General features: G+C 38.5%; 1 protein-coding gene across 13 annotated transcripts in view; it reads left to right on the top strand.

Annotated features, from left to right (window-relative positions):
* Nucleotides 1-24,553, top strand: part of nfia (nuclear factor I/A) — a 169,532-nt gene that overhangs the window by 131,357 nt on the left and 13,622 nt on the right. For 4 of the 13 annotated variants that reach the window (XM_077226365.1, XM_077226360.1, XM_077226361.1 and 1 more), the window contains 5 exons: nucleotides 1,259-1,309; nucleotides 7,955-8,083; nucleotides 14,904-15,082; nucleotides 16,122-16,287; nucleotides 17,658-17,749. In XM_077226365.1, the coding sequence (XP_077082480.1) occupies nucleotides 1,259-1,309; nucleotides 7,955-8,083; nucleotides 14,904-15,082; nucleotides 16,122-16,287; nucleotides 17,658-17,749 (617 nt within the window). The remainder of the gene's footprint in view (nucleotides 1-1,258; nucleotides 1,310-7,954; nucleotides 8,084-14,903; nucleotides 15,083-16,121; nucleotides 16,288-17,657; nucleotides 17,750-24,553) is intronic. The other 9 variants (XM_077226362.1, XM_077226366.1, XM_077226373.1 and 6 more) reach the window with 3 other exon arrangements.

Genomic DNA, 24,553 nt, shown 5'->3' with positions numbered 1-24,553 from the left:
TGAGTGCTGATTCATCCTGTGTCCTGTAAACTCATTGCCACAGAGCAGAGGACTGTAAATCTGTCCTGCTCCAAAGCATCTTCAATCAAGTCTCGCTCTCCCTCCATATTAGAAATAGACACCGCATAGTGGACAGAGATAGAGCGAAAACATGCAGCACATATTATAGCCAGGTCAGGACAGAGCTAAAGCAGGGTTTTAGAGGGCATTGTCGTTATTTAGAGAATCATTCAAGAAATTGAATGATTCTGATTCCAATTCCACGTAAAGATTCTAGTTCATTAATAATTCATTTATTGATTCTTTTGGTACTTTTGCAGTACTAGTTCTTGAGCCGAACACGACGAAAGTAATGACTTATGATTCTCTGGGTCAAAAGGTAATTTGTTAGTTATATGCACTGATAAACTGAGGATTTACAAACAGCCCCAGAAGTTTTTCACACTTTCCGCACAGATTTTCAGAGGAAATCTGGGAAATTATAGCATAATATGAAATAATATAGTATAGAATATTTTTTGTATTTAATAAATATATTATTACAAAAATAAAATGCATAATAAATTGTGTAAAATATGATATTAATATAATATAATACATCTTAAATTAATATTATTATATTTTATACTACTTATTATTTATTATATTTTATATTAATAAAATATATATATATATATTTTAAGTAAGCATAAATATTTCACTTCTTACTGATTTTATATACGAAACGTTTTAATATAAATAATAATTAAGCTAATCTTTAGCTTCTGCACACGCAGCTCAAATATCAATTCACGACATTAATAAGGATGATTGGGACTGTCATATTACATAACATTATAATGAGAACACTATTGTAATAAACAGTTGTGAATTCTTTGGGTTTAGTTGCCCTGTAGACATATTTTGTATAAGAATACAGTCAGACAGTGAAGGAAGTCAGGAAGATCCAGAGAAGAAAACCATAAGACAATGTCGTGTGTGTGTGTGTGTGTGTGTGTGTGTGTGTGTGTGTGTGTGTGTGTGTGTGTGTGTGTGTGTGTGTGTGTGTGTGTGTGTGTGTGTGTGTGTGTGTGTGTGTGTGTGTGTGTGTGTGTGTGGCTGGCTGTCTGTCTGGCAGGTGCTGGACACATCATATCTGACATGAATGGTTGAACTGCTAAGGTATTGCACATTTGCTTCTACACCTCTTATTCACCCTGCCTTTTTTTGTTCTTTTGTCCCTCCTTGTTTCTTTCTCCTCCTTCCTTGTCTTTCAAAGCTGGATATAAACTGCGTGGCTCGCTAGCTAGTTCGTTCATCTCAAGACAAGGTAAAACTACATCAATGTTGTCACCCTTCCACACCTCACCTTCCTACCTCACCAAATAAAGGAGCTCGTCCATTGTGCCGTCTAGTTTTTTCGTCGTTGTTGTTTCGTACCTTATTTTTTTTGGTGTTGTTCTATTCAGAGGATTTTCTTTCTCCACCCCCCCAACCACACCAGCTTTCCCCAGCCACATCCACTGCAAAAAAAGGACCAGAAAAAATCTGAAGAATGTTTTTGTCCCCCTGAAATGACATGCATCCCCCGCCTCATGACAATACCTATGATTTGGATTTGTGCATGATGTCATCCACATTCATAAATGGTGCATCTGGAAATGTTTGCGTTAAAGTGACGTGTCTTTGTGTTTTTGAGGACACGATGTCTGAAAAAGTTGTGATAATTATATTAGGGATGTGCAAAAAGTATGTATTTTCAAAACTATCCAGGCGGAAGTCTATTTTTTATATACTAAATTAAAAGAGCCAGTTTCTTCTGTGCTGAATGTCTAGTACAATAAAACTTTATCTGCAAAGTTGTCTCTCTAAATCCATCCTCATTAAACCAGTTTCACTGTATATTTAAGCAAAAAAGTATAAGAAAAAAATCTAGTTTAACTCACTCAAGTCAACCTCCCTAACTGACTACTTGTTTATTGGACGTTTAGTTGACTAGTCCACATTTCTGACATATTTAAATGTGAAATAAGATTATAAAAATGGGGAATATGGAGGGGTGCTATTGATTTAGAGCTGTTTCTGACTATTAAAGTGCTTTTCACAGTTGCTTCGGCACCAAGCAAGTGAGAGTCTGTTCCAATGTGTGTTTGCTCAAATGTGAGAGGGAATGTGTGAGTAAACCAAGAGGGTGAGAGAAAAAGTGAGTGTGATTTGACCTCCGGATCACTCGCTCGTCCATGACAGGATCACATTTCTCGTCCAATCACCTGCTTGCATCCATTTTTCAGCCGTGGTGTCGAACATCAAAAAGACTGTGACATCTCGAGCTCTTGTTATGCCTGCCATCTGTTTGATTTGTATTCCTTTCCATGAATTTACACAGAGTGTGTTGGTTGTGTGTTTATGTATGTGTGCGCGGGCCTCTCCTATCTTTATTTGATAGCGGAGACCTTTGCTAAGTGTTTAAATTTAGCCAGCCTTTTGAAAGTATGTCCGCGGCAGCAGCATGCTTGTCATTGCTCAGGTAGCGGGTGTCAGGTGATAGGGCGGTGTAGGGACCACGGGGTGACGTCTACCCGTCATTCTTCTCATGTCAGCGCGGTCATAGTCTTTGCCAGCTACTCAAAAACTAAAAAATGTAAAATTATTTTACACTCAGTTTTAACATTTAACATCCAATAAATAATTTCATCATTACATTTTTAATTATATAAAAAGTTTATATAATTTAAATAGATAATTTATATTTTTTTTGTTGCTGAAAATTATCAAAGTAGTATAAAATGTGTATTTAATAAATGTAAAAACTATATATATATATATATATTAGTGTTATACTGAAATTTTTAAAAGTGACAAGACCAGCATTTCCTTCTAGCATTTTGAGCGCTGTTAAACAGATTCTTAAACACCTCTGATTGGCCACACGCTCAACATCTGATTGGCTACAATGATCAGCACATGTTGTAAATAGATGTCTTTGACGCTCTTCACTGAGCTACATTAAAAAATATATAGATACAGAAACACACGGGAGCATTTGAAAGCAGGCATATATCGGTGGTTGTATTAGGGATCCGCTGATACTGCTATCTCAAACATGGAGAGGCTTCTTCGTGATTTCAATTAACAGATTCTCCAAAAAATTGAAAATCACCAATTTTGAAAAAAAACTCTTCTTTCTCATTTTGCTCGAAAGTTGTGCTGCCGACTTGTGTCCCTGGTTTCTGTGACGGGTCACATATGTCTCTGATTGGCTACAATGATCAGCACATGTTGTAAATAGATGTCTTTGACGCTCTTCACTGAGCTACATTAAAAAATATATAGATACAGAAACACACGGGAGCATTTGAAAGCAGGCATATATCGGTGGTTGTATTAGGGATCCGCTGATAGACGCGCCTGCTTTCAAATGCTCCCGTCCGTCTCTGTATATTAAATTAATATTTAAAGATCTGTATATATTTTTAATGTAGCTAGATATTTAATATCTATCTATATATACTTAATTTAAATATTTTGATCTAAATATATATTTATTAAACATTTATTAAAATATTTAATAATTATTTAACATATTTACATAACATATTGTATGTACATTTAAAAAAATATATGTACAAATTATATTACATATTAAAATAAATGAATTAAACTTAATATTACATTTAGACTAGTTTGGGCAGATTCACTGCCGACTGCAGTTGGGCCAGCGCTGATTGATGTGCCAGAGGGGACGGCGATCGCTACAGGACGAGAGCGATGGAGAGCAGCAGAGAGACGCACTCGATACAGAATTGCCTCCTCGCCCGTCTGGGTTTTGTCAATTTGTCAGCCGTGAGGAAGGGAGAAAGGCAGGGAAGAGGAGAATCGGGCCAGGACCGGTACCAGCGTGTAATAACGCCTCGGAAGTGAAAGTGCTGACTACAGCTGGGCTTTGATTCCAACTGACAGAACCTTTTCAAGTGTTCATTACTCACTCCGAGACATCAGGCCCAGTCCACCGCAAGCACAGACACTTACACACACACAATCAAAGAGAACTGTCCCCCAACCCACAGGTTTCTTTCTGTTTTCTCTTTGGACTTCCCCACTCTACAGGCACCAAAATATCCCCTTAAGAACTTTGCCAGAGCTCAATCGAAGAACACAGCTTCCTACATGCTGTGTAGCTGATCCAAATGTGGCCATCAGTTGGTCCAGTAGCAGATGGACCTTGTTTTGACCTGCTAAATCATGTTGGTTAGATTTGGTAGACCACCTTAGACCAGCAACAAACCAGCTTCTAGGGCTATTATCGTAATTGAAACCTTGAGTTGAAAACATGAATCAGACAACACGTCATCTCAACAACCAACAACACGTCATCTCAAAGTTGTCAAAAGCAGTGCTGAGAAAATAGAGTTAGCGTTAAACATCTCAAACTTACACCAAACCACATTAATTAGACACGGATCTTTTCCCAAAACCCCGCCCTACAGAAAAGTATATAATTGAGTATAATGCCAGTGACATTACAATGACAGATGCAGCTGGAGGGCATCAACATGTCATCAAAAGCGATGCTACCAAAATAGGATTCTCGCACAACAAGCTAACTGCTAGTGAAGTCGGATTTGGTGCTAAATTTGAACAGTTCGCTTCAACTGCTCTGTGAACACGCAAATAATTGGATAAGCGAAATACAGATTAGGCAGTAAATAATATATCCAAAGTGTTGCTGTACAATAACTAATGTTCTTCTGATTCTCTGCAGTGGCCTGTGAAAGTGTGTGCTTGTATATATGTGGGATTCTCGTCCTTTTATCTCTCACTCCATTCCCTTTTCCACCACTTTCTCTATGTTTATTCTATCAACGTCTCTTTCGTCTGTGTCATGGTCTCGGGTGAGTAGTGTAATGGTTACATTGGGCTTCACATATTTTTGTAGAGTCTGTCCCAATGACACTGTATGTTTCCACTCCGCTCTGTCTTCCACCCCTGTCAGCGTACTCATTCAAATTGATCTTTTGAAGCATTCTGAACTGAACGTGTGAGTGTGAGGAGAAAATGAGAACAGCTGAATGGGGAATTTTGTATGTGTTTGATGAATGAAGACTGGAAAATATTGGTAAGCTGTGCTAAATGTGCTTGATGGCTTCCTTTAAATCTTTTACCATATTCGTATTCAAGTAGCGATCATCTCTCCCTGGTTTCATTGACCTTTCAGATGACCTTTCCATGACCTCAAGTGACCCATTTATGTTTCAAAGGGGTTTAAGCCCATCACTAACGTATCATTGATGCTGGGAAGAGATCCTTTCTTTCTTTCCATCTTGTTCTCTCTCTTCTATGCGCCTAAAAGGGGAAGGAGTCTGCGAGGGCCGGAGAAACCAATGATGACTTCTAATCACTTACATACACACAGATATGCACTAAAACACTTATACACTTTTATCTAAAAACACTTATATCTAAAAACAAGTCAAAACTCTGAAAACGACAACATAAACGTGTTTATAATTGATGTTATTAATTTTATTATTATTTATTGCACTCAAAATATTATTATTATTGATATTAACATTAATATTGCCTTAAAGATATTCTGTGCTGCAATATTAATATTTTTACTATTTATGATTATTTAATTTTAATGGGAAAAAGTCCTCAACATTATTATTAATAAATATTAACATTAATATAAATATTGGGATAATCTGTGATGCAATATTTTACAGTTTTCATAGTTATTATTATTTTTGTTCCTATTCATAACAATAATAATAAAATTGCATAACGGAACATGCTAAATATAAATATAGTATTTATATTAATAATAATTGGTTTTGTACGTCCGTCGCACAAATCTTGTTCTTTTGTTAATCTTTTACATTTAATTTTTGATATATATTTTTCATTTAGAAAGTGTAAGTGTAAATCTTGTGGCCACTACTAGCAAGTGAATCAGCACTGAAGATTACAAATTTTAACCACTCGCTAAACATTTGACCGTAACAATTAGAATTTTTGCAATTCTAGAATGGAATGCCGTTCTTAAAACTTTTAAAAATGTAAAGGCCTGTAGCCTGCCTCTTTGCGGCATCAAATACACTGCATAAACACACGGTCTATTAGATGTAAAATCACTCTAGATAGACTAATTTAACCATAATTGGCTCATAACAGGTCTCTGTATTGGGTTGTGTCTGTGGGGGTCGTCCCGTACACCAGTGCTGTGATGTAACGAGAACATGTGGACAGCGCGAGGAGAGTGGGGGCTACCAGCTAAAACCATTAATACAACTTAAACCACACATGATTGAATTGCACTATTTAAAGTCATTTGCTAGCGTCTGGATGAACTTGTTCCTCTGGGGGATGGTGGGGGTTGTGAGTGGACTGCTCTCGGGGAAAAATAAGACATAAGACCAGCGCTTATATCCTGTCCCAGTGCAGAAGAATGGACTAAACACTTTGACTGGGTGACAAATGGACCAGCGGTGCCTCCTAATTGCCCCTTCTATTTGCAGTTCATTCTTATCAATTTGCATTTCTATCCTCAAGTGGCTAATCGGCTATGGGTTTCCCTCACATCTGTCTATTTTTACCCCAAAGCGAGAGGTAGAGTGAGAGAGGCAGTATGGGAGTGCTAATGCCGGAGGGAGGAGTTGAACTAACGTGGCTGAGCATGCACTAACTGACTTCAGTCATTCTCAGTTAGCTCATGTTAGCCTGTGCATCTGAACTGTTGCTCGCATTAACCCCTACCAAAGCAAGGCTGCCTGCCAGACTGTGAATGTGAATGCTGTGTGCTTTGCATCCTTAACTCCTTTTCCCTCCATGTCTGTTCAGCTTTCTCTTTCTTTTTCTTCACCACATCCTGTTTCACTCATCGCTACGTCATTTCATCCCGCTAGCCCATGGGTAAGATGCATAAGATACTTTAAATACAGCCTTTTGATTTGGCATTTTCAGGCGCCATTTTTACCATTAACAACTAACCTTAGTCATTGTATATCAGGAATACCTCATCGATTGACCCAACTGTTTAGTAATTGGGAGATGGGTAAAAATATTCCTTTAAAGAAATATTATGGGTTCAAAGCTACGGCCAACTACGCAGCCCCTAAGGGCACATGGTGATAAAAAAAGAGGATAGGTGGAAAAAATGTAGTTTTATGCAAAAGTATTGCATTCTACTGAAAAACTTTTTATTCACTCGAAAACATTTGTGTTCTCAAAAGTTTTGCAACTAAACGCAACGTTTCTTTGGGAAATGCAAAAGTTTTGAAAGTAAATGCAAAGTTTCTCAGGGCAACACAAAAGTTTTGCAACTAAACGCAAGGTTTCTTAGGCGAATATACGGGGGGGGGGGGAGTGGGTGTGGCGAGCAAACGCAAAGTTTCTTGGTGAACGCAAAAGTTTTGTGAGGAAACGTAAAGTTCATCGGGAAATCAAAAGTTTTGTGAGCAAACCTAAAATTTATCGGGAACGCAAAAGTTTTGTGAGCAAACGTTAAGTTTATCGGGAACGCAAACGTTTTGTGAGTAAATGTAAAGTTTCTTGGCGAATGCAACATTTATACAAAAATTTTGAGAGACAACACATTATAATACAATTATATTATAATATTCTCCCTATCACCATGTCCGTTTAGGGGCTCCATACTCATATTTTTATTGTGAGAAAGGTCACAAGGTCGTGCCTAGTGGTCATGTCAGTTGGACATTTTAAAGTCAATACATCAAGACGCTACATATATTCACGTGACCTTGCGTTGTACTGGGACAGATTCACAGTTTGGCTCCATGTAGTGTATCCTGTGCCACACCCCGCTGGGCCTCTCAGTCTCCCCTGCTGTCTTGATCCCCATCCACTCACCCAAAAAAAACACCCCAGCTCTCCTATCCACTTTCTTTCCTTTGCGCCAGCCTATGTCTCCATGACCTTGCGTTATTAAACTGCACTTATCAATCATTCTTGCCAGGGATGCCATCGCCTACCACATTAAAGAAGTCAGAGAAGTCTGGTTTCATCAGCCATGTGCCTTCGCAGACCGCTTCCCCCCGAACGGCATTCACACACCATCATCGACCTGTCATTACAGGACCCAGAGGTGAGGTCCCAACACCCCACCCTCCTCAAACTGCACCACTCTTCTTCCCCAAGCCCCTAATCCCAGCCAGCAGGACCCCCACCATCCTTCAAATTCCCGTTTCCTTGACACCCCACAGTGTCCCCTTGTAAGATCAGACTGAATGAGCAGGAACTTCAGAGTCTGAACGAAGTAGGGGCGTTCACACTGACAGAGATTTGCAGTATCGAAGCATCTGGACGTGATTTTTTATTTCAATGAAAGTTGGAGATGCAAACCAATATGAGTACAGTTTAGCTTCATGCAAATTTGCAAAAAATGGTGATATGGACCAGGATTTTTTGATTCAATTCCAATTCTCAAACTCTCCATTCAGCTTGATTCTGATTCAATTCTGATTCATTTGGATATATAATGGTTCCAATGTCGATCAGCTAATGCTGTAAATTATAAAGCAATCCTTTAAAGCAATTGTTACATTTCAATAATTAATTAGCAACAAGACCCAAAATAAGCAGTTCAATTAATACTTTTTAGGAATCTTATAATCAAGGCAACCAAAAAAAATTCTGTGAAGCAACTGAAACTTTGAATTGCATTCGTTGTGTGGAACTGTTATTTTATCAATATATGTAATTAAATAAAATAAGAAATTCCATTTAAAATTTTCTTCAGTTGGTTCACAAAGTCGTTAGTTGTTAATATTGTTTTCATGTATTTATTTACTTCAACTATTTTACATAATATTCAATCATTGAAAGTAATGATAACTTGATGTTAATGTTTTGATTGACTTAAAATAATCGTCTAACAAGTCATATGTTTATGCATCGGACTATGCTAGTTGTCCAGTATGTTTTTGATTCACTAAAAAAAGAAGTTGGGGTTTTTTATTTTTGTTTTCTTGGGGGTTTTTTTAGGCATGTTTTCTTGCCATTCATTTTGCTGTCAGTGTGAACTGGGCTTGAGGCAGTGTGAGTAAAAGTGAGGGAGAGTTATATATGTAGCTTGTTAAAATCGGACAGTTGTTGACAAATCCGCTAAGGACGTGTGTGCGGTCACTTTACGAGTGCAACTCACAGTGTGTATCACCTCGTCCGGGTGCTTGATATACATGTGTTTAATGTAAACACTTAACCGGATCTCTGAGTGTGACTTACACACGGGTTGGTTTTCTCAGCGAACGAGGCTTAATCAGAGCGTGGCTTGGATCAGGTTCTCACGACTGTATTGTCACTGGCTGTGAATGGTTTTGTCATAGATAAGGACAGTTTTTAATCAAAACCAAAAGCGGCTACGTATTGCCGTCTTTGAATGCTTGTGAGTTAAAGTAAGGCAAATAAAATAAAGATTGTTGAATTTTACGACCTGTTGGCTGGTTTGTAGTTTTCCAACGCTTATTCAAAGCGCTTAGTTTTGTACAGTATTCAATGACCTCTATGCAAAAGTCAAGGTTTGTGTGTAAATTTACCAGTTTTTGCTTTTTCTCTTTTATTCGCTGGATATAAAGCCAAACGGCTCACAGAACTGAGCCAAAGGGCCAGTTTCCAGCATGAATTACTTTGAATATGTTGAAGTATTAACCACAACTTAATTTGTGAGGCTATTAGTATTAAATCACGCTTGGAAGTGGTATCGCTGTCATGTGAATATTTTATGTCCACATGGACGTGAGGTGCAAAATGGATCGCGATTTAATATGCATATGCGGCGAGGCTTGTCGCCCCTTTAAGAGTACTTCTTAAAAGCTAAATCCATGAATCTATGATTGATTTAAAGTGCCTCCCTCTCTTTCAAGACGTTAGTCAAACCCGGTTTATGCAGTTAGGCGGGGCGGCCAGAAAACTTTTTTTTCTAAAACCATTAAAAAATATTTAAAAGCGCCTAAATCTGTCCTCCCTCTCAATTGACCATGAGACTACGCAACACTTGCTCTTTCTTCCTCTTCGATGTTATTCAAACTGGGTGAAGTGGGAACCTGTTGCCTATTGCATAAATAAAGCCTTTTATTATCACCTTAGTTATTATTTTGATAATCCACCATTCAATGAAAGTTGGCAGCAATGGGCCGGCGATGAAAAAAAGTTGAGAAAAGCGAGAAAAAAAGATCAGTGAACCAACACGATTTGCAAAGTGGAACTAATCCAGAGCCTTTTCTATTACACGCGGGTGGCGGCACAATGGCAACAGAGGAACCGCGCTCAACCAGCTGCTGGAGACTGCCTCCTTTTCAGCTCATCATTATCATTTCCATATTTGCTTTGGGAGGTATGTGTCCGCTGGACCCCCCTCAGATTAACTTTTAGGGCCACCCACTACCTCTGTTGCCGGCCTATGCCTCTTTTGTCAGCAGTGAAAACACACAGTGATAGAAATAAGGCAAACAGGTACTTTTTTCTTTCAAACTTATTTTGCGAATTTAGAAGGTTACACTTTATTTCGATAGTCACTTTAGACATTCTACTAACTATAAGTAACTTTTCAACTACATGTCAACTACCTGTCATTAGACTATTAGTAGGCTGTAGTAGACTGTCAGTAGACTGTTAGGTTATGGTTCAGTGTTAGGGTTCGTGTTTGGAGAATACATTGACTTGTAGTTGCCAAGTTACTTATAGTCAGTAGAATATCTGTTGGGGGGACCAACAAAATAAAGTGTTAGCAGATATTAAGCAGACAGTCTACTAATACTCTAATGACAGTTACTTGACATGTAGCTGCAAAGTTACTTATAGTTAGTAGAATGTCTAAAGTGGACTATCAAAATAAAGTGTTTCCATTTAGAAAGGTTGCACCTGCAACGAGTTTGTAAATTCAAATTTGGAGATTAGTGACTACTAATTGTTGTTCTTAATTTGGTTGCGTATAATAAGGAGCATCTAAATTTAATTTTGAAAAGCTGTGCATGTCAATTTTAAATAAATAGATAAATAATATAAATACATAATAAAAAAAATATAAATTTGTAATTTTTATACTGATGCGGTTGGATTCATTTTTATTTTATTAGTTTCTCACATAACTGTTAACTGTAAGAAATTTAATTCCTACTGAAATAAAATTAGTATAATTTTAATAATATATATAATAATATAATATAATAATAAAATTAGTAAATTAATTTAATTATGTAAATATTTACATACATATAAAATTAATGTAATATTTAAATAATTGAACACATATAAATTAATAATTTTAATAAATAAATGGGTTATAAAATACAATAAAATGTATTATTAATGCATTATTAATAATGAAGAATAAAAAATATGAATAATAATATATAATGAAACAAATACTATAGAATAAAACATTTATAATAAAATAATAAATTATAAATACTATTACTTTATATTTGTTTGTTTTGAAACTTGAAATGCATAAGTAACAGTTTCGTGCTGAAGAGCGTTCAAGTCAGTTATTCTCATAATATTCTCTCTCATAAAATGTGAATGAGTGTAAATGTCATCATACACATCTAAAGATCTCACTTATGTATCAGTTAGTCTACAATTTTTTTCAGCCATTATTCATGATTGGAGGCTTCTGTAAATATTTATTTTACACATAGGGTACGGTTTCAACTAAGTTTAATGCTGCAACATTTAGCCACAACTAGGCTGAGTTACACCCCAGGTTCTCTTTAACCATTAACACCATTTAATACCATGGCGCCACGCTTGCTAGAACAACCCGCTGGTTTATAAAGCACAAAGTCATTTCTGAGGATCAGACTCTTCTCCTGGGGCTCCCATGATCTCCTGGTGTCTATAGTTAAGACATGGCTATTCTCTTTCTCACGCTTTTGTTCTGGTATTAGTCTCATCACCACCCCTTTATAATTCATCAAGCCTGTTTCTGCACATCAGTGGGGTTTTCCACATGCGCTACATGAATATTAAGGCACAGGAGACGGTGTCTCCATTTTAGCACAACGGGGAATGCTGAATACGAAAGAGTCGATGAAAGTGAAATATGTCGTCCAGCAGCCTTGACAACTCGAGACACAGTCAAACTTTGTTTACTTGCAATTTTCCGTCCAAATAACCACCATTAAATGAATAGGAACATGACATGGGAGCAAGCCATTTAAGTAATTGGCTATCGTTCCACAACACTTAGATTCTGTCAGCGAGTGAAGAAGAAAAAAAAAGATTTTTTTTCCTCCGCACTAATTGACTGTGCCAATTTGCATAATTGACATGGTAGGTTTCGCTGTAGCTGATGCAAGCTGGTTACCAAAACTGTAACACTGATCTACAGTTCGTTTGGCTCTAGAGAACCGACTCCGTGATGATTTAAAGCCTGAACAGGTATGCGTTTGTCCTCGTGAGGGCGAGTGATTGACGACGTTTGAAAAATGGTTTTGTTTGGCGAGGAGTAACGTCACGAAAGTGGTCCAGTCTCAACATGTTGCCTCCAGATAGATGCCGCAATGCCAGTTGGATCCACTTCTTAGAATAACGGAGCAGAAACCATATGCTGCTCAAGTGTTTCATTAAGTCAGCTCTTGGATTGCAGATAGTACTCGCAAATTTCATGGAAAAGGCCGTTAAATGCAGTCTCTGGGACGGTTGGTTTCCAAGTCCTGCTCCGCTTACGAATGGTGTGATCATTTCTACAGTTTTGTTTTATTGATCATCTTTTTATGAATAATATATTTTAAATTAATACATTTCATTTTCATTACTTTTAGTGTTTTACTCCGATTCTAGTCAACAAAAATAACATTCTAGTTGACGATAATGAAACCAAATATTCTAAAGAGTATATACAGTATATATACACACACAAACACAGTTATCCAAATTTGTTTGCACTTTTTTCATCTCGTCTTCGTTTTCGTTGACAGAGTAAAATCTTATGGGCATTTTTGTCTGTAATTGCCCGGATGAGATTATCACTGGCTATGCAACATGACTAGCAGTTTTGTGTATACTGGGGCTGAATGTGTGTGTTTGTTAGCATTTTTTCTAAGTACAAGAGTGTCGTCCACTCCAATCCTGACTCAGCCTTGTAAAGGGTGTGTCTCAGAGGGGGTCGGTCGCTGCGGCAGCGCCTTGGGCTAATCCAATACGCCAGAGACGGGAAAGAGACAGCGAACGTGTCTTCGCATCTCCTTCATAAAAGTTTGCATCCTACCCCCAACAGAAAGAGCCAGGCCATGAAAAGACGGGATCTGGAAAGGTAAGACGGAGAACGACACCAAAAGAAGGGCAGAGGAGAGTCGTCCATTCCATTATTACTGTAAATACAATGGCTACATCGCAGCCCCAGCGTCCAGAGTTTCCAGTCACCCTCTATTGACAGAGCCATAAATCAAGGCCAGAGCTAAGTGAATTACTGCAGCAGGGGGCTGTGGTTTTAACAATGTTTATGTAGTATCAGCTTACCATCTCTCCTGAAAGAGAGCGAGAGATTGGAGAGGGTGAGTGCGGAGTCTTATTAACTCTGCTGCGATACATCACAGGCTTAAAGACCCCGAGCTGCCGCACATCCCAGGCATTATACTAATAACCAATAACTGAATATTACCTCTATTAAGAGCCGCCTAATTAGATTGTGCCGGTTACAATTAAATACTTGATAAGGTTCGATCCATTAAAGGACTGTCAGTCCCAGAGCGCTCCGAAGGCCTGCCAGAAAGGTGCGAGAGAGCTGAGGAACAATACGTCACTGAGACATTTTATTAGTTGCATCGGTCGTAATGATGCAAAAAGAAATCACAGAATGAGGATCTGGCGCCCTTTGGTGTCAAGTACCGCGCGCTCTGTGCGTTTTTCAAGTGTTGTTGACTGAACAGCTGGTTATTGCGGTGCTTTCCCATTGTTACGAACAGGTGCATGCATTGTGTGCTGTCAAACCTTTTGAGTCAGGGTAGATACCACTTTAATTTGATGTGAACAACAAGACCGTGAGGGATTAAGTACAGCCAGGTGTAATATGTCAGACGGTCTTAGAGGATTCCAAAAATGAAAATTCGGTCATGGACCCTTTTTTACAGAGTGTGATGATGTGTTTCTATGGTTATCTAGGAAAGTTTTTATATTTTAATTTTTAAAAAATGTTATGCAATTTGTAATGTTTTACTTTTTGTTTTATTACCTTGGCACGAAATTACAGAAAATTGTTAACGTTGCTGGATGAGTGTGAGGGAGCGATGGCAAATTTGACATCTTTCCCTCTTCTGACCAACGTGATCTATCAATATTTTTAAGTCATAGAAATGCTATTTTCTTTTTTTGCTTTTGAAGCAAATGGGAACGCAAAAAATTGTGTTGTAGTTTCCATTCACCACTATACCAACAATGAGCACTTCCGCTTCCAAGAACTCCAGAAATGTGAAAATGGCCCATTATTTACTCATTCTAATGTCGTTGTATGACTTACTTTCCAAAGAACCCAAAAGATATTTTTTCATCCTTACAATGAAAGTCAACATTGTTCCAATATCGTTGATTTGGACCCCATTGACTTTAATTATATAGACAAAACAGTTTCAAAATATCTTCTTTTGGAAAAAAAAAAAGTCATACTGGTTTGGAGCGACATGGGGTAAGTAGATATTCAACACTTTCTAGCTTCATGTTCATTTATGCTAAATCAAATATAGCATCTAAGCTTACTAAAGTCCCTCGACGTTACCTCTTGAATGTGGGGTGCAAGCCCACACAAAAACACGCCACCTTTGTGTGTATGTCCCCATCTGCATGAGCAATCCAACCAAGCACAAACTCACCACAATGTCCACATCCTTTCCTCATGGAGCCCCTCGTCTCCATCCTTCCTCTCCCTCTATCCTTTTCTGACCGTGCTCCTCTCTCTGTCTCTTTTCCAGCGAGTCCTCACGCCACGCCGTCAAGTCTTCATTTCCCGACGTCGCCAATCATCCAGCAGCCCGGCTCGTACTTCTCCCACCACGCCATCCGCTACCACCCCCAGGAGACGCTCAAGGAGTTTGTCCAACTTGTCTGCCCTGACAGTGGTCAGCAAGCTGGACAGGTGGGCTTCCTTAATGTAAGAAGGCGCATTTTCTACATACATACACTCCCACTAATTTCATGTCATGTTTTGTATCCCTGTAGTTGCTTAGTTGGCTAGTCTGTCATTGTCTTGTTCGTAGTGACTTGGACCATTGTTCAGTGCCAGTACAGTGACAAGATGTGTACTGACAAGAAGTTTTAAGATGTGGAAATGCACATGGGATTAAGATTTAGACCGTAAACATACTCTACTATGCAACTATGTATGCTTCTTGCTACACATCCAAAATAAATTAAGTTCATTGTGTTTTGCAAATAGGTGTCACATTGTCAACATTGCCACAAGGGGCACTATTTGCATTAACTGTCTTCTATGGTTAGGTTTTTTTTTTAGTTCAATTACTGGCATTGCAGGCAGTATCTTGTTGAAAATGGTGACGTTTTGCCCTAGCTACTGTAAAAATAACACTATTAGTCTAAATGCAAAGAATTTTACTGTAGTGCCCCCTTGAGTTCTGCCTTTACAGGTAATGTTTGCCTGAGGTAAATCTGAATTCAAATTAATTTACACATATCATTAGTCCGTAAATGCACCCTAAAAAAAACTATATATATAACTTTATGAATAAATATTAATGTTATAAATAAACATGCATATACTATATATTTGAAACAATCCTAAAACAAATAAAAGTCATTTGGCAATTAAAATAAAAGTTTCATGTCATTATAAACATGATACAGAAGGTCCGTCTTCTCCATGCCTTAGTTTTCACCAGGTTGTGGGGCTAATAAATCCCTTTCCCGTTCGATAAAGTGACCCAGCTCTGGGCAGACTGACGTGGCCCTGATTGGGGAGAGACAGCGTGCAGTTTGGGTCATAGATTATGAACGGTGAAGTGCGCACAGCAGCAGAATTATTTTTATGACTGGGAGCAGCAAAAAAAAATTGCTGATCACATCCTTCTGACGTGCACGTGTGACATGCTTCTGTTGTGCCTGCTGGTCATACGTGTCCGGAAGTTGATACTCAGGGTGCGTTTTCATGTTTTTCATGTCCTGTTTCTATCCAGCCCAACGGGAGCAGTCAAGGGAAGGTGCACAACCCGTTCCTGCCCACCCCCATGCTGCCGCCTCCACCGCCTCCCCCCATGGCACGACCCGTGCCCCTGCCCGTGTCAGACTCCAAACCTCCCTCGACCTCCACTGAGGGAGGGGGCAACTCCCCCACCTCGCCAAGTGAGTACTCAACCTCCTTAATATCTAATACTATTATTTACATATCTATCTATCAATCTATTGTAAATGTTTAAATAACTAAATAGAATACATTTTAAACAATCCCAAAACAACAAGCTCTAGCTCACACATACCTAATACTCAATCCCAAACATAAAGGCCTGGTTGCACAGACAGGGCTTAGATTAAGCCAGGATTAGGCCTTAGTTCAATTAGGGCATTTAAGTATCTTCTATAAACATGCCTTAGAAAAAAATCATTACTGGTGTGCATCTTGAGACAAAACAATGACACTGACATATTTTAAGATACATCAGTGCAAGTTACTTTAAGTTAAAACAGCTCAAACATGCATTTTAGTCTGAGACTAGCTTAAGCCTTGTCTGTGAGGGTGTGTTCACACTTGGCATGTTTGGTTCGATTAAAACAAACCCTGGTGTGATTGCTCTGATTGTGCGGTTCGGATCATTTGAATAAGTGTGAACGCTGCCAATCCGAACCATGTTGCGCACCAAACAAGCGGACCGAGACCTCTGAAAAGATTTGTCTCGGCCCATTTCCAAACAAACTCTGGTGTGAATCGAATGAAATATGAACGCAACAGGAAGATGAGACCCTAAAAAGGAATGCTCACTCATATAGTTTTTTTTCTTGTCATAATCGTGATGTTGCCCGTCACAGTTCAATACAGACATCAGAACTGTCTCCACGAAGCAGATCGTTTGTGTGTGTGACGGAAGGATTCCTGACGCTGTTTTGACTCCTTTACATATTTTGCAAGCTTTTCACGAGTTCTCAGCTGGTCAAAATAACATCATATGCAGGCTACGCACATACATCAAGCGCATTTAGCCCAGCACACAGCATTGTTTTGGATGTTCGGTAAGTTCTGTTACAAAACATATATGTAATTAAAGCCAACCAATCAGGTTGTGAACGTATATCTAAGTCTTTAGGTTTGGTATCTTTTGGTTCGGTGATAAAAATGCCAATCTGAACACTAAGCGAACCAGGACTAAATGTTTTTTTGTTTTGTTTTTGGTCCGGAATAACTGAACCGAACTACAAGTGTGAACACCCTGAAACCCGGGGAAATTGTCTCAGTTGCTTTGTTAAAACAGCTCAAACATGCATTTTAGTCTGGGATTAGGCTTAAGCCTTGTCTGTGAAACCAGGAGGAAGTGTCTCAAATCTCAGATGAGCTTATCTACAGCAGGTTTTTTTTGTTTGTTTTTTATGTAATTAATAGAATTTCCCATTAAACATGCGCAATGTCCGTATCAAGCCTTCCTCTCAACAGCTGTACTGCTCCCGATACAATATTGATATTCATTTTATGTGTGTGTGTGTGTGTTTAATTCTCACCACAGCCTACTCCACACCGAGTACGTCTCCCGCTCAGCGCTTTGTCAGCGTGGGCCCCAGAGACCCCAGCTTTGTAAATATCCCTCAGCAGCCTCAGGTGAGTACATATGCCCAGATCCACAGAGTCCCTGAAAGTCCATCAAGAATGCTTGTTGTCTGTCATAATAGGCTTTCAGCACTGTTATGCCAGCTCATATAACTCCCTCGCTCACTGTGAGAGCTCATAGCTGATTTATTGTGTGTAATTGGCATGTTCAGACTCGGGTTCAATGGCACGGTGACCGCAACCTTGATTTACACCCCTTGCTCACATACAGTCGCCTGCATGCTACAGATTAGTTACATTTTATAATTTGACATGGCAGTTACAACATTTGGCTATTTTGAAGTTGTCAGGATCAGCCAATAACTGATAAAACAAACTGTTAAATTTCAATTAACATTTACACAGTTTACTCAACATTTATATATCAACCAATAATATTATTATATTAATTTCACGTGACTGTTATTTGGCTGTTTTGAGGTTGTCAGGATCCGCCATTTATAATACAGAACTGACTTAGCATCTAGTAAAATGGAAAAGCTAGTAGTTTTAGCTCTCCTCATGCTAATTCCTAAGTCAGTTCTGTATTACTCTGTTAAATGTTGGGTAAATGTTGTGTAAACGTTTGAGTTTCCAGTAAAAAAATATTTGGTCGCTTAAACTGTACATAAAAAGTGTTATTGCATTAGATATAAAATTGATTTTACAATTAAAACAGAATTAACAATTTTCAAGCAAACCTTTTCACATACATTTTTTTTGTATCAAATGATAAAACAATAGATATTACACTACTCTTTAGTTATCAGTTTGTGCACTAGGCATTTAAAACCCATATCAGTCAACCACTGCTATTAATATATTCATAAACGGACATCAGGATCGCCCTGTTAATGTAAATGAACTTGTGTTTGTTTTTTCCAGTCATGTAAATGCTAATGCGACTGAAATGCCGCCTGTAACCTTAATCGTCACACACACATATCTACAATGACAAATGCAGCCTACACTGCCACCTGCACTCATGCAAACACACACACACACACACACACACATACAAACACACAGAGCAGAGATGAGACCACGCTCATAGAGAAGCACTCAAGACTGGATTGGATCAGTGAGAGAGAGATTGTGTGTGTGTGTGTGTGTGTGTGTGGTGTGTGTGTGTGTGTGTGTGTGTGTGTGTGTGTGTGTGTGTGTGTGTGTGTGTGTGTGTGTGTGTGTGTGTGTGTGTGTGTGTGTGTGTGTGTGTGTGTGTGTGTGTGTGTGTGTGTGTGTGTGTGTGTGTGTGTGAGATATGTCCGGAGGCCTGCAGCAGCCTCCCATCGATTTATTGACTGTGTCGCAGGCCGCAAGACACGCATCCCCCAGTAGAATGGAGGCAGGTGTTTGTCAGGCCGGCTGGGAGGGGAGCGGGGGGGGGTTGTTATTATTTATTGTTTGTATTTATTTATTACTCCTGCCCGCCTCTGCCACCCCTTTTCTCTCTCTCTCTGTCCTTCTCTCTATCACCTTTTCCTCTCTCCCTCCCCTGCTCAGGTGGCATCTAAGATTCTGTACTGGTATCTGTACATTTATATATATATATAAACAAGAAATTAATTTATATAATCTGAATATGTGTTCAAAATGAAGGCAAAAACAAATATATTAATTTTCGTTTTTGTAAGGAGCATTATAGTTTGTTAGTTTATTATTAGTTTTTGTTTTGTAAGCTTGAGTTTTGAAACATTTTTGTTTTCGTCATTGCTATGTTTGTGTGTAACACACTAACGCTCTCGGCGAAAACTCTTTTGTTTCAGTCCTCTTTTGTCTTGTTTTTTTTGTTCGTTTGATGTGTTCAAGCCAATTCATTTTTAACATTGTGAATCTGCAAGCGAACAAATAAACAGTTCTTGCACACCTTAATTGTTGCGGGCTGGTCTTAAGCTGTGCTTCTTTGCTTAATTCATTATACTTATTTAAAACAGCAACATTATAATTTTATTACAAGACTGAAGTTGAAATGGAGACCATATGAGGGATTTTGCAAGCCACTTTTTGTCATCCTATAGAAACAAGGGCAATGAAACTCTCAGATCAGCTGCGAGCGACGTCAACCCGAGTGCCATCACCCACTGTGTCAGTGAACTCTTTGAGGCTCTGTCTAGCCAGACAGTGATTGGACTGTGAGTTTATATTAAAGCACTGTATGAGTCTCAGACTAGCCATATTGACGAGCCTGTGACCCCACGGCAGGGTTCGGTCGCACCATTTCATTGGCCTCATAAGCTGGTACGGACCACCCTGGGGCGGGAAGGACAAAAGTTACCCGCGGTGGCCGGCGTGTTTCGGGGGGTGGGGTATAAAAGAGAACGAAAGTGACGGGCAGACAAGAATGATGTGACACTAACTGTAAACATTCCTAGCGGCCCGGCCATGGTAACCAGGCAGAGAGCGAGAGACGGGACAGTATGATGGAGGAGTCTGCCATGGGAGGAGGGGACGGGAATGAAAGAGAAGGGTGGTGGTAGGGTGGCAGCGCCCTCAGGGGTTTGCTGCCATGGGAGCTGTTGGCGCTTGCCCTCTCAGATGGAAAGGTTGGCACCACATGCAGAGATATACGGACGAGGATTTGAGACCAGAAGCGTCACGCCTGTTCAAACTGAGGGGCCACTTTTTAGTTTCCAAAACATTTGTATAATGTAGTTTATTAACCATGCATGATTATTATAGGCATAAATGTGTCTGCAGTTTTGCTTGATTATCTAAATATAATAACATTGTATATAATATAATAACATTATAGATAATATAAATTTTGGCAGAAATCATGCTGCCTTTTAATGTATTAATTATTTTATATATTTAATAAAAAGAATTTATTATCCTCCCTAGGTGATATTATAATATTATTATGTAACTATAATAATTGAAAATATTATTAATAATATATATACACACACACACACACACATAAAATTTTATAATATACATAATATTTATATATTGTGTATTTATATAAAACTAATCATTTACTGTTATCATACACATGCTATACAACATATAGTAAATAATGCATATGCATAATTTGTAAATAGTTAAATACAATATATTATTGGGTTGGATAGAAATCACACAGCAGTTCTGCTTTGTTTATATTTTTATTTCATTGTTTGAATGGTTTTAGTTAATGATAATATTTGAAGGCAGATCTGCATGCATGCTTGACGAAACCAACAATTAATCAATTCTGATCAATAAATCACACAAAAATTGCAAACAAAAACGTGCACAGGCCCGTAATCTGTGTTTAATTGTGACACGTGCAGGGACTGCAGCCTGACCCCGGTCCCGAAGCGGTGCAGATAAAGCAATGATTCATAAACAGCGTTTTTAATCAGAACGTGCTGGGAGGAACTGAGTGTGATGGGGAGCGCAGATAGGCACTGCAGTGTGACTCACACACACACACACACAAGCGCAGGCAGTAAATCGGCCCCATAGAGGCTGGGATGAGAACGCGGGCACCCTTGGCTTTTATTCGCCTCCTATAAACGTTAGCATGCGGGAGAGATAACATCAGTAATTGACTCTTGTCCTCCACGTCAATTTGCCGTAGTTAAGCATCTGCGGAGATGTCCCCGCAAAACACGCCAAACGATTATTACTCGAATTCATAATCAACGTTCATTCCGGAGACAAAGAAATCTCAAAAGGCTAAAGGGAAAACACCGCCTCCTTAATGGTGCCCTTTAAACAAATTTTCACAGATTCTGCCACATGCGTTTCTTCCCGAAGCCAGAAGAGGGCAGAGCGCCAGACTGCCGGACACACAAATTAATTACACAAGATTGATTTCAACTCTATGCTCCGTGTCACACCCCAGAAAATCACAGGCTCCTGTTTCTGTCGGAACGCATACAGGCTTCCACAAATCTGGAGAGGGAAAGAGAAGAGTGACTGTTTCCCTCACACCTGCGAACATCGCCGCTGCCACACTCTAATAATAAACAACATGAATATGTTTATATCCCCCTCAGGTGTGAGCTGTTTGTTTGGGGTCGTCTAATGGACTGCCGCTCTCCGTTTTCTTTTTTTCCTCCGTAGCGTCTGATGGCAAAATGTAAATAAATAATGTAGTAAATGTCTGCGGGGTCCCGTGGGGAGCTGTAATACGTGGCTGGGCGGTTTGGGTTTGAGATGGCTTTTATAAGCACTGCTCTCCAGGCCCGGGCTGGTTTGCATTACATGAGGCTGAATTCCTCTGAGATGACACTCATCCTCAGGCACTTTAGCGCTGCTGCTGACTCAGCACTCCTCCGACCTGATGAGATTACTCCTGCCATTGACAGCCAGTTAAAGGACCAGACCAAGATTCCCAGCACCCCGTTCCTGTCGCTCTATCTCTTCTGATCCTTCTTCCTTAATCTCTTACGCCCAACTTTCTCGATCCTTTCCTAACTTTTTAACTCCTTTTCGTGGTAAAGGGATAGTTTGCCCAAATATGAAAATTTCTGTCACGTCGTTCCAAACCTGTATGACTTAAAGGAGACATTTTGAAGAATGTGCTGGTTGCGCATTAATGCATGAGGCTTTCAGTCTTCAAAAAATACAACTTATCTGCTATATTCCAAGGGTTCTGAAGCTGAACAATACTTTTGTTTAAGGAATCAAGTTGTTTTTCAAAATCTTAACCTCCAGTGAGCTGTGAATGGATCAGTAGTGAATTGAATCAACAGATTCAATAAAAAGAACCATGAAAGTGCTCCATATGACTCACGTGATATATTCTGTGTCTTCAGAAATCATAGGCTAACTTTGTTCAAGAAACCGACCAAAATACGTTTCAAAAGAATTTGTTCACAAGTCATACAGAATTGTTTGTGAAATAAATCAAATGAACTTTGTTCAATGAAAAGATTCGATTCAAAAGAATGATTTATTCACAAATCATTCAGACTAGTTTTGTGAACTGAATCACCTGATTCAATGAAAAGGTCTGATTCAAAAGAATGGTTGGTTCGCAATCATGAATTTCTCGAACAAAGTTAGCATATGACTTATTTAGACTTACATATCACGTGAGACGTATGGATCACTTTTATGATACTTTTAGGGTTCCTTTTTAAAGCGTGAAAGGTTTGTTCCCAATTTCTTGTCTTTTGTGTTGCATCGAATATAAAATAAGTCATACATGTTTGGAATGACATGAGGCTGAGTTTTTCAGTGAACTATCTCTTTAACTCAGCTGCAGTCTGTCTCTAAGTCTATTAACCGTTACCGTTGAATTTCATTTCCTTTCTCTTTCCTTTTCCTCTCTCTGAAGTCTGTTTCTGCGTGTCTTACCTTATATCGCTTTAGCAGATGTGCTGCAATGTGTTTTATTTGCATGATGTTCCTTCCCCTCCGCCCCTCTCTTTCATTACATTAATACAGCTTTCACCTTGAGGGCTTTCAAACAGGACACTAAGGCTATTGATGGGTTGACTACAGCCATCTATCCGTCAATTACAACCGCTGACGTACATCCTTTTATACCAACCCCACTAGCGCTAAGAGGTCCAATTCATTTTGGCAAATAAGCATGTTGAGGCGGTTTGCTTCGAAGAGCTGGTTCAAAAAATTACATAATTTTTTGGTAACACTTTACAATTTATTAATCTTAGTTCATATTAATTTCAACACTAACTAATACATTAACTTCATCAAATCAAATGTTTTATATATACAATTCACAAGTTATATTTAAAAAAAAATATCTATACATTTAAAAAATATATTTCAATAATGTATAAGTACACACACATATATATATATAGTTATATAGTTATATATTGTGTTGTTATAATTTATATATATTAATATTATTTCTAATATAATTTGAATAATTATATATTTAAAAATATTTTATACAAATATTATACTTTGTGTGTATGTATTTATTAAAATAAAAAAAATTATAAATGCTTGTATTATATTAAAATATATGAATATTTGTACCATTTTTGTCCAAATTAAATATATAAATGGTCTCAAATGTTGCATTACAAATTATAAACTTCAGTGTATTGTGTTTTCAAAATTTTCCCAATTTTTGGCCACAAAAATGGACGGAGCATCGCCTACATCATTGCGTCACTATCAGAATTTAAATAAACGGATTCACAGCAGTTTCCGATTGTCTTGTGTTTAAGTGAGGTTCTCCCTTACAGCCAATTGACTCACAAGCTTTCAAATGAATTGTTAAAAAGAGACAGTTCAAAAGTACAATTCATTTGGGAAATGGACATCTCAAAACCCCACAACAACCCTCTATGGCTCTATTGCTAATGCTAACCGCAGGCCAGAACGTCATTGTAGTTGCATGGAAATGACTTAATCCCGTACATATCCTTTCTGCCAAAGCAAACACATACACCCGTTGGCTGTGTGGGTGGCTTGAAGCTCCATTCAAACAGTACCTTTAGGAGTAAGAAACGCTCCATTAAGAGGACAATCGGAGATGATGTTTGTGGTGGTTGTTTTAACAGACGGAGGTGTCGTCAGCAGTGGTGGAAAGAGTAGTGAAAAAACACACTCAAGTAAAAGTACCAATACATTCCAAAAACATGCAGTAGAGTGCGAGTAGAGTAAAAAGTACTTGAGTAAGAGTAAAAAAGTGGCTTATTTAAAAGTACTCATGAGTAGTGAGTACTGAGCTGCGGATTATACCCCCTTATAATAAACACTGTGCACTACAATTAATAAATAAAATATAAACATTGTACATACTGTAATTCACTTTATCTTTTGTTCTTTGTCAGAAAGATTGAAGAATTTATATGATCCATCTTTTTAAAATGCATTCAAAACAGTACACTCATCACCATT

The sequence above is a fragment of the Siphateles boraxobius genome, unplaced genomic scaffold, assembly GCF_051911475.1.
Source record: "Siphateles boraxobius isolate OS27281-9 unplaced genomic scaffold, OSU_SipBor_1 13, whole genome shotgun sequence".
NCBI lineage: Eukaryota > Metazoa > Chordata > Actinopteri > Cypriniformes > Leuciscidae > Siphateles > Siphateles boraxobius.
The sequence above is the reverse complement of the archived record's forward strand: the minus strand, read 5'-3'. Positions and strand labels throughout refer to the sequence as shown.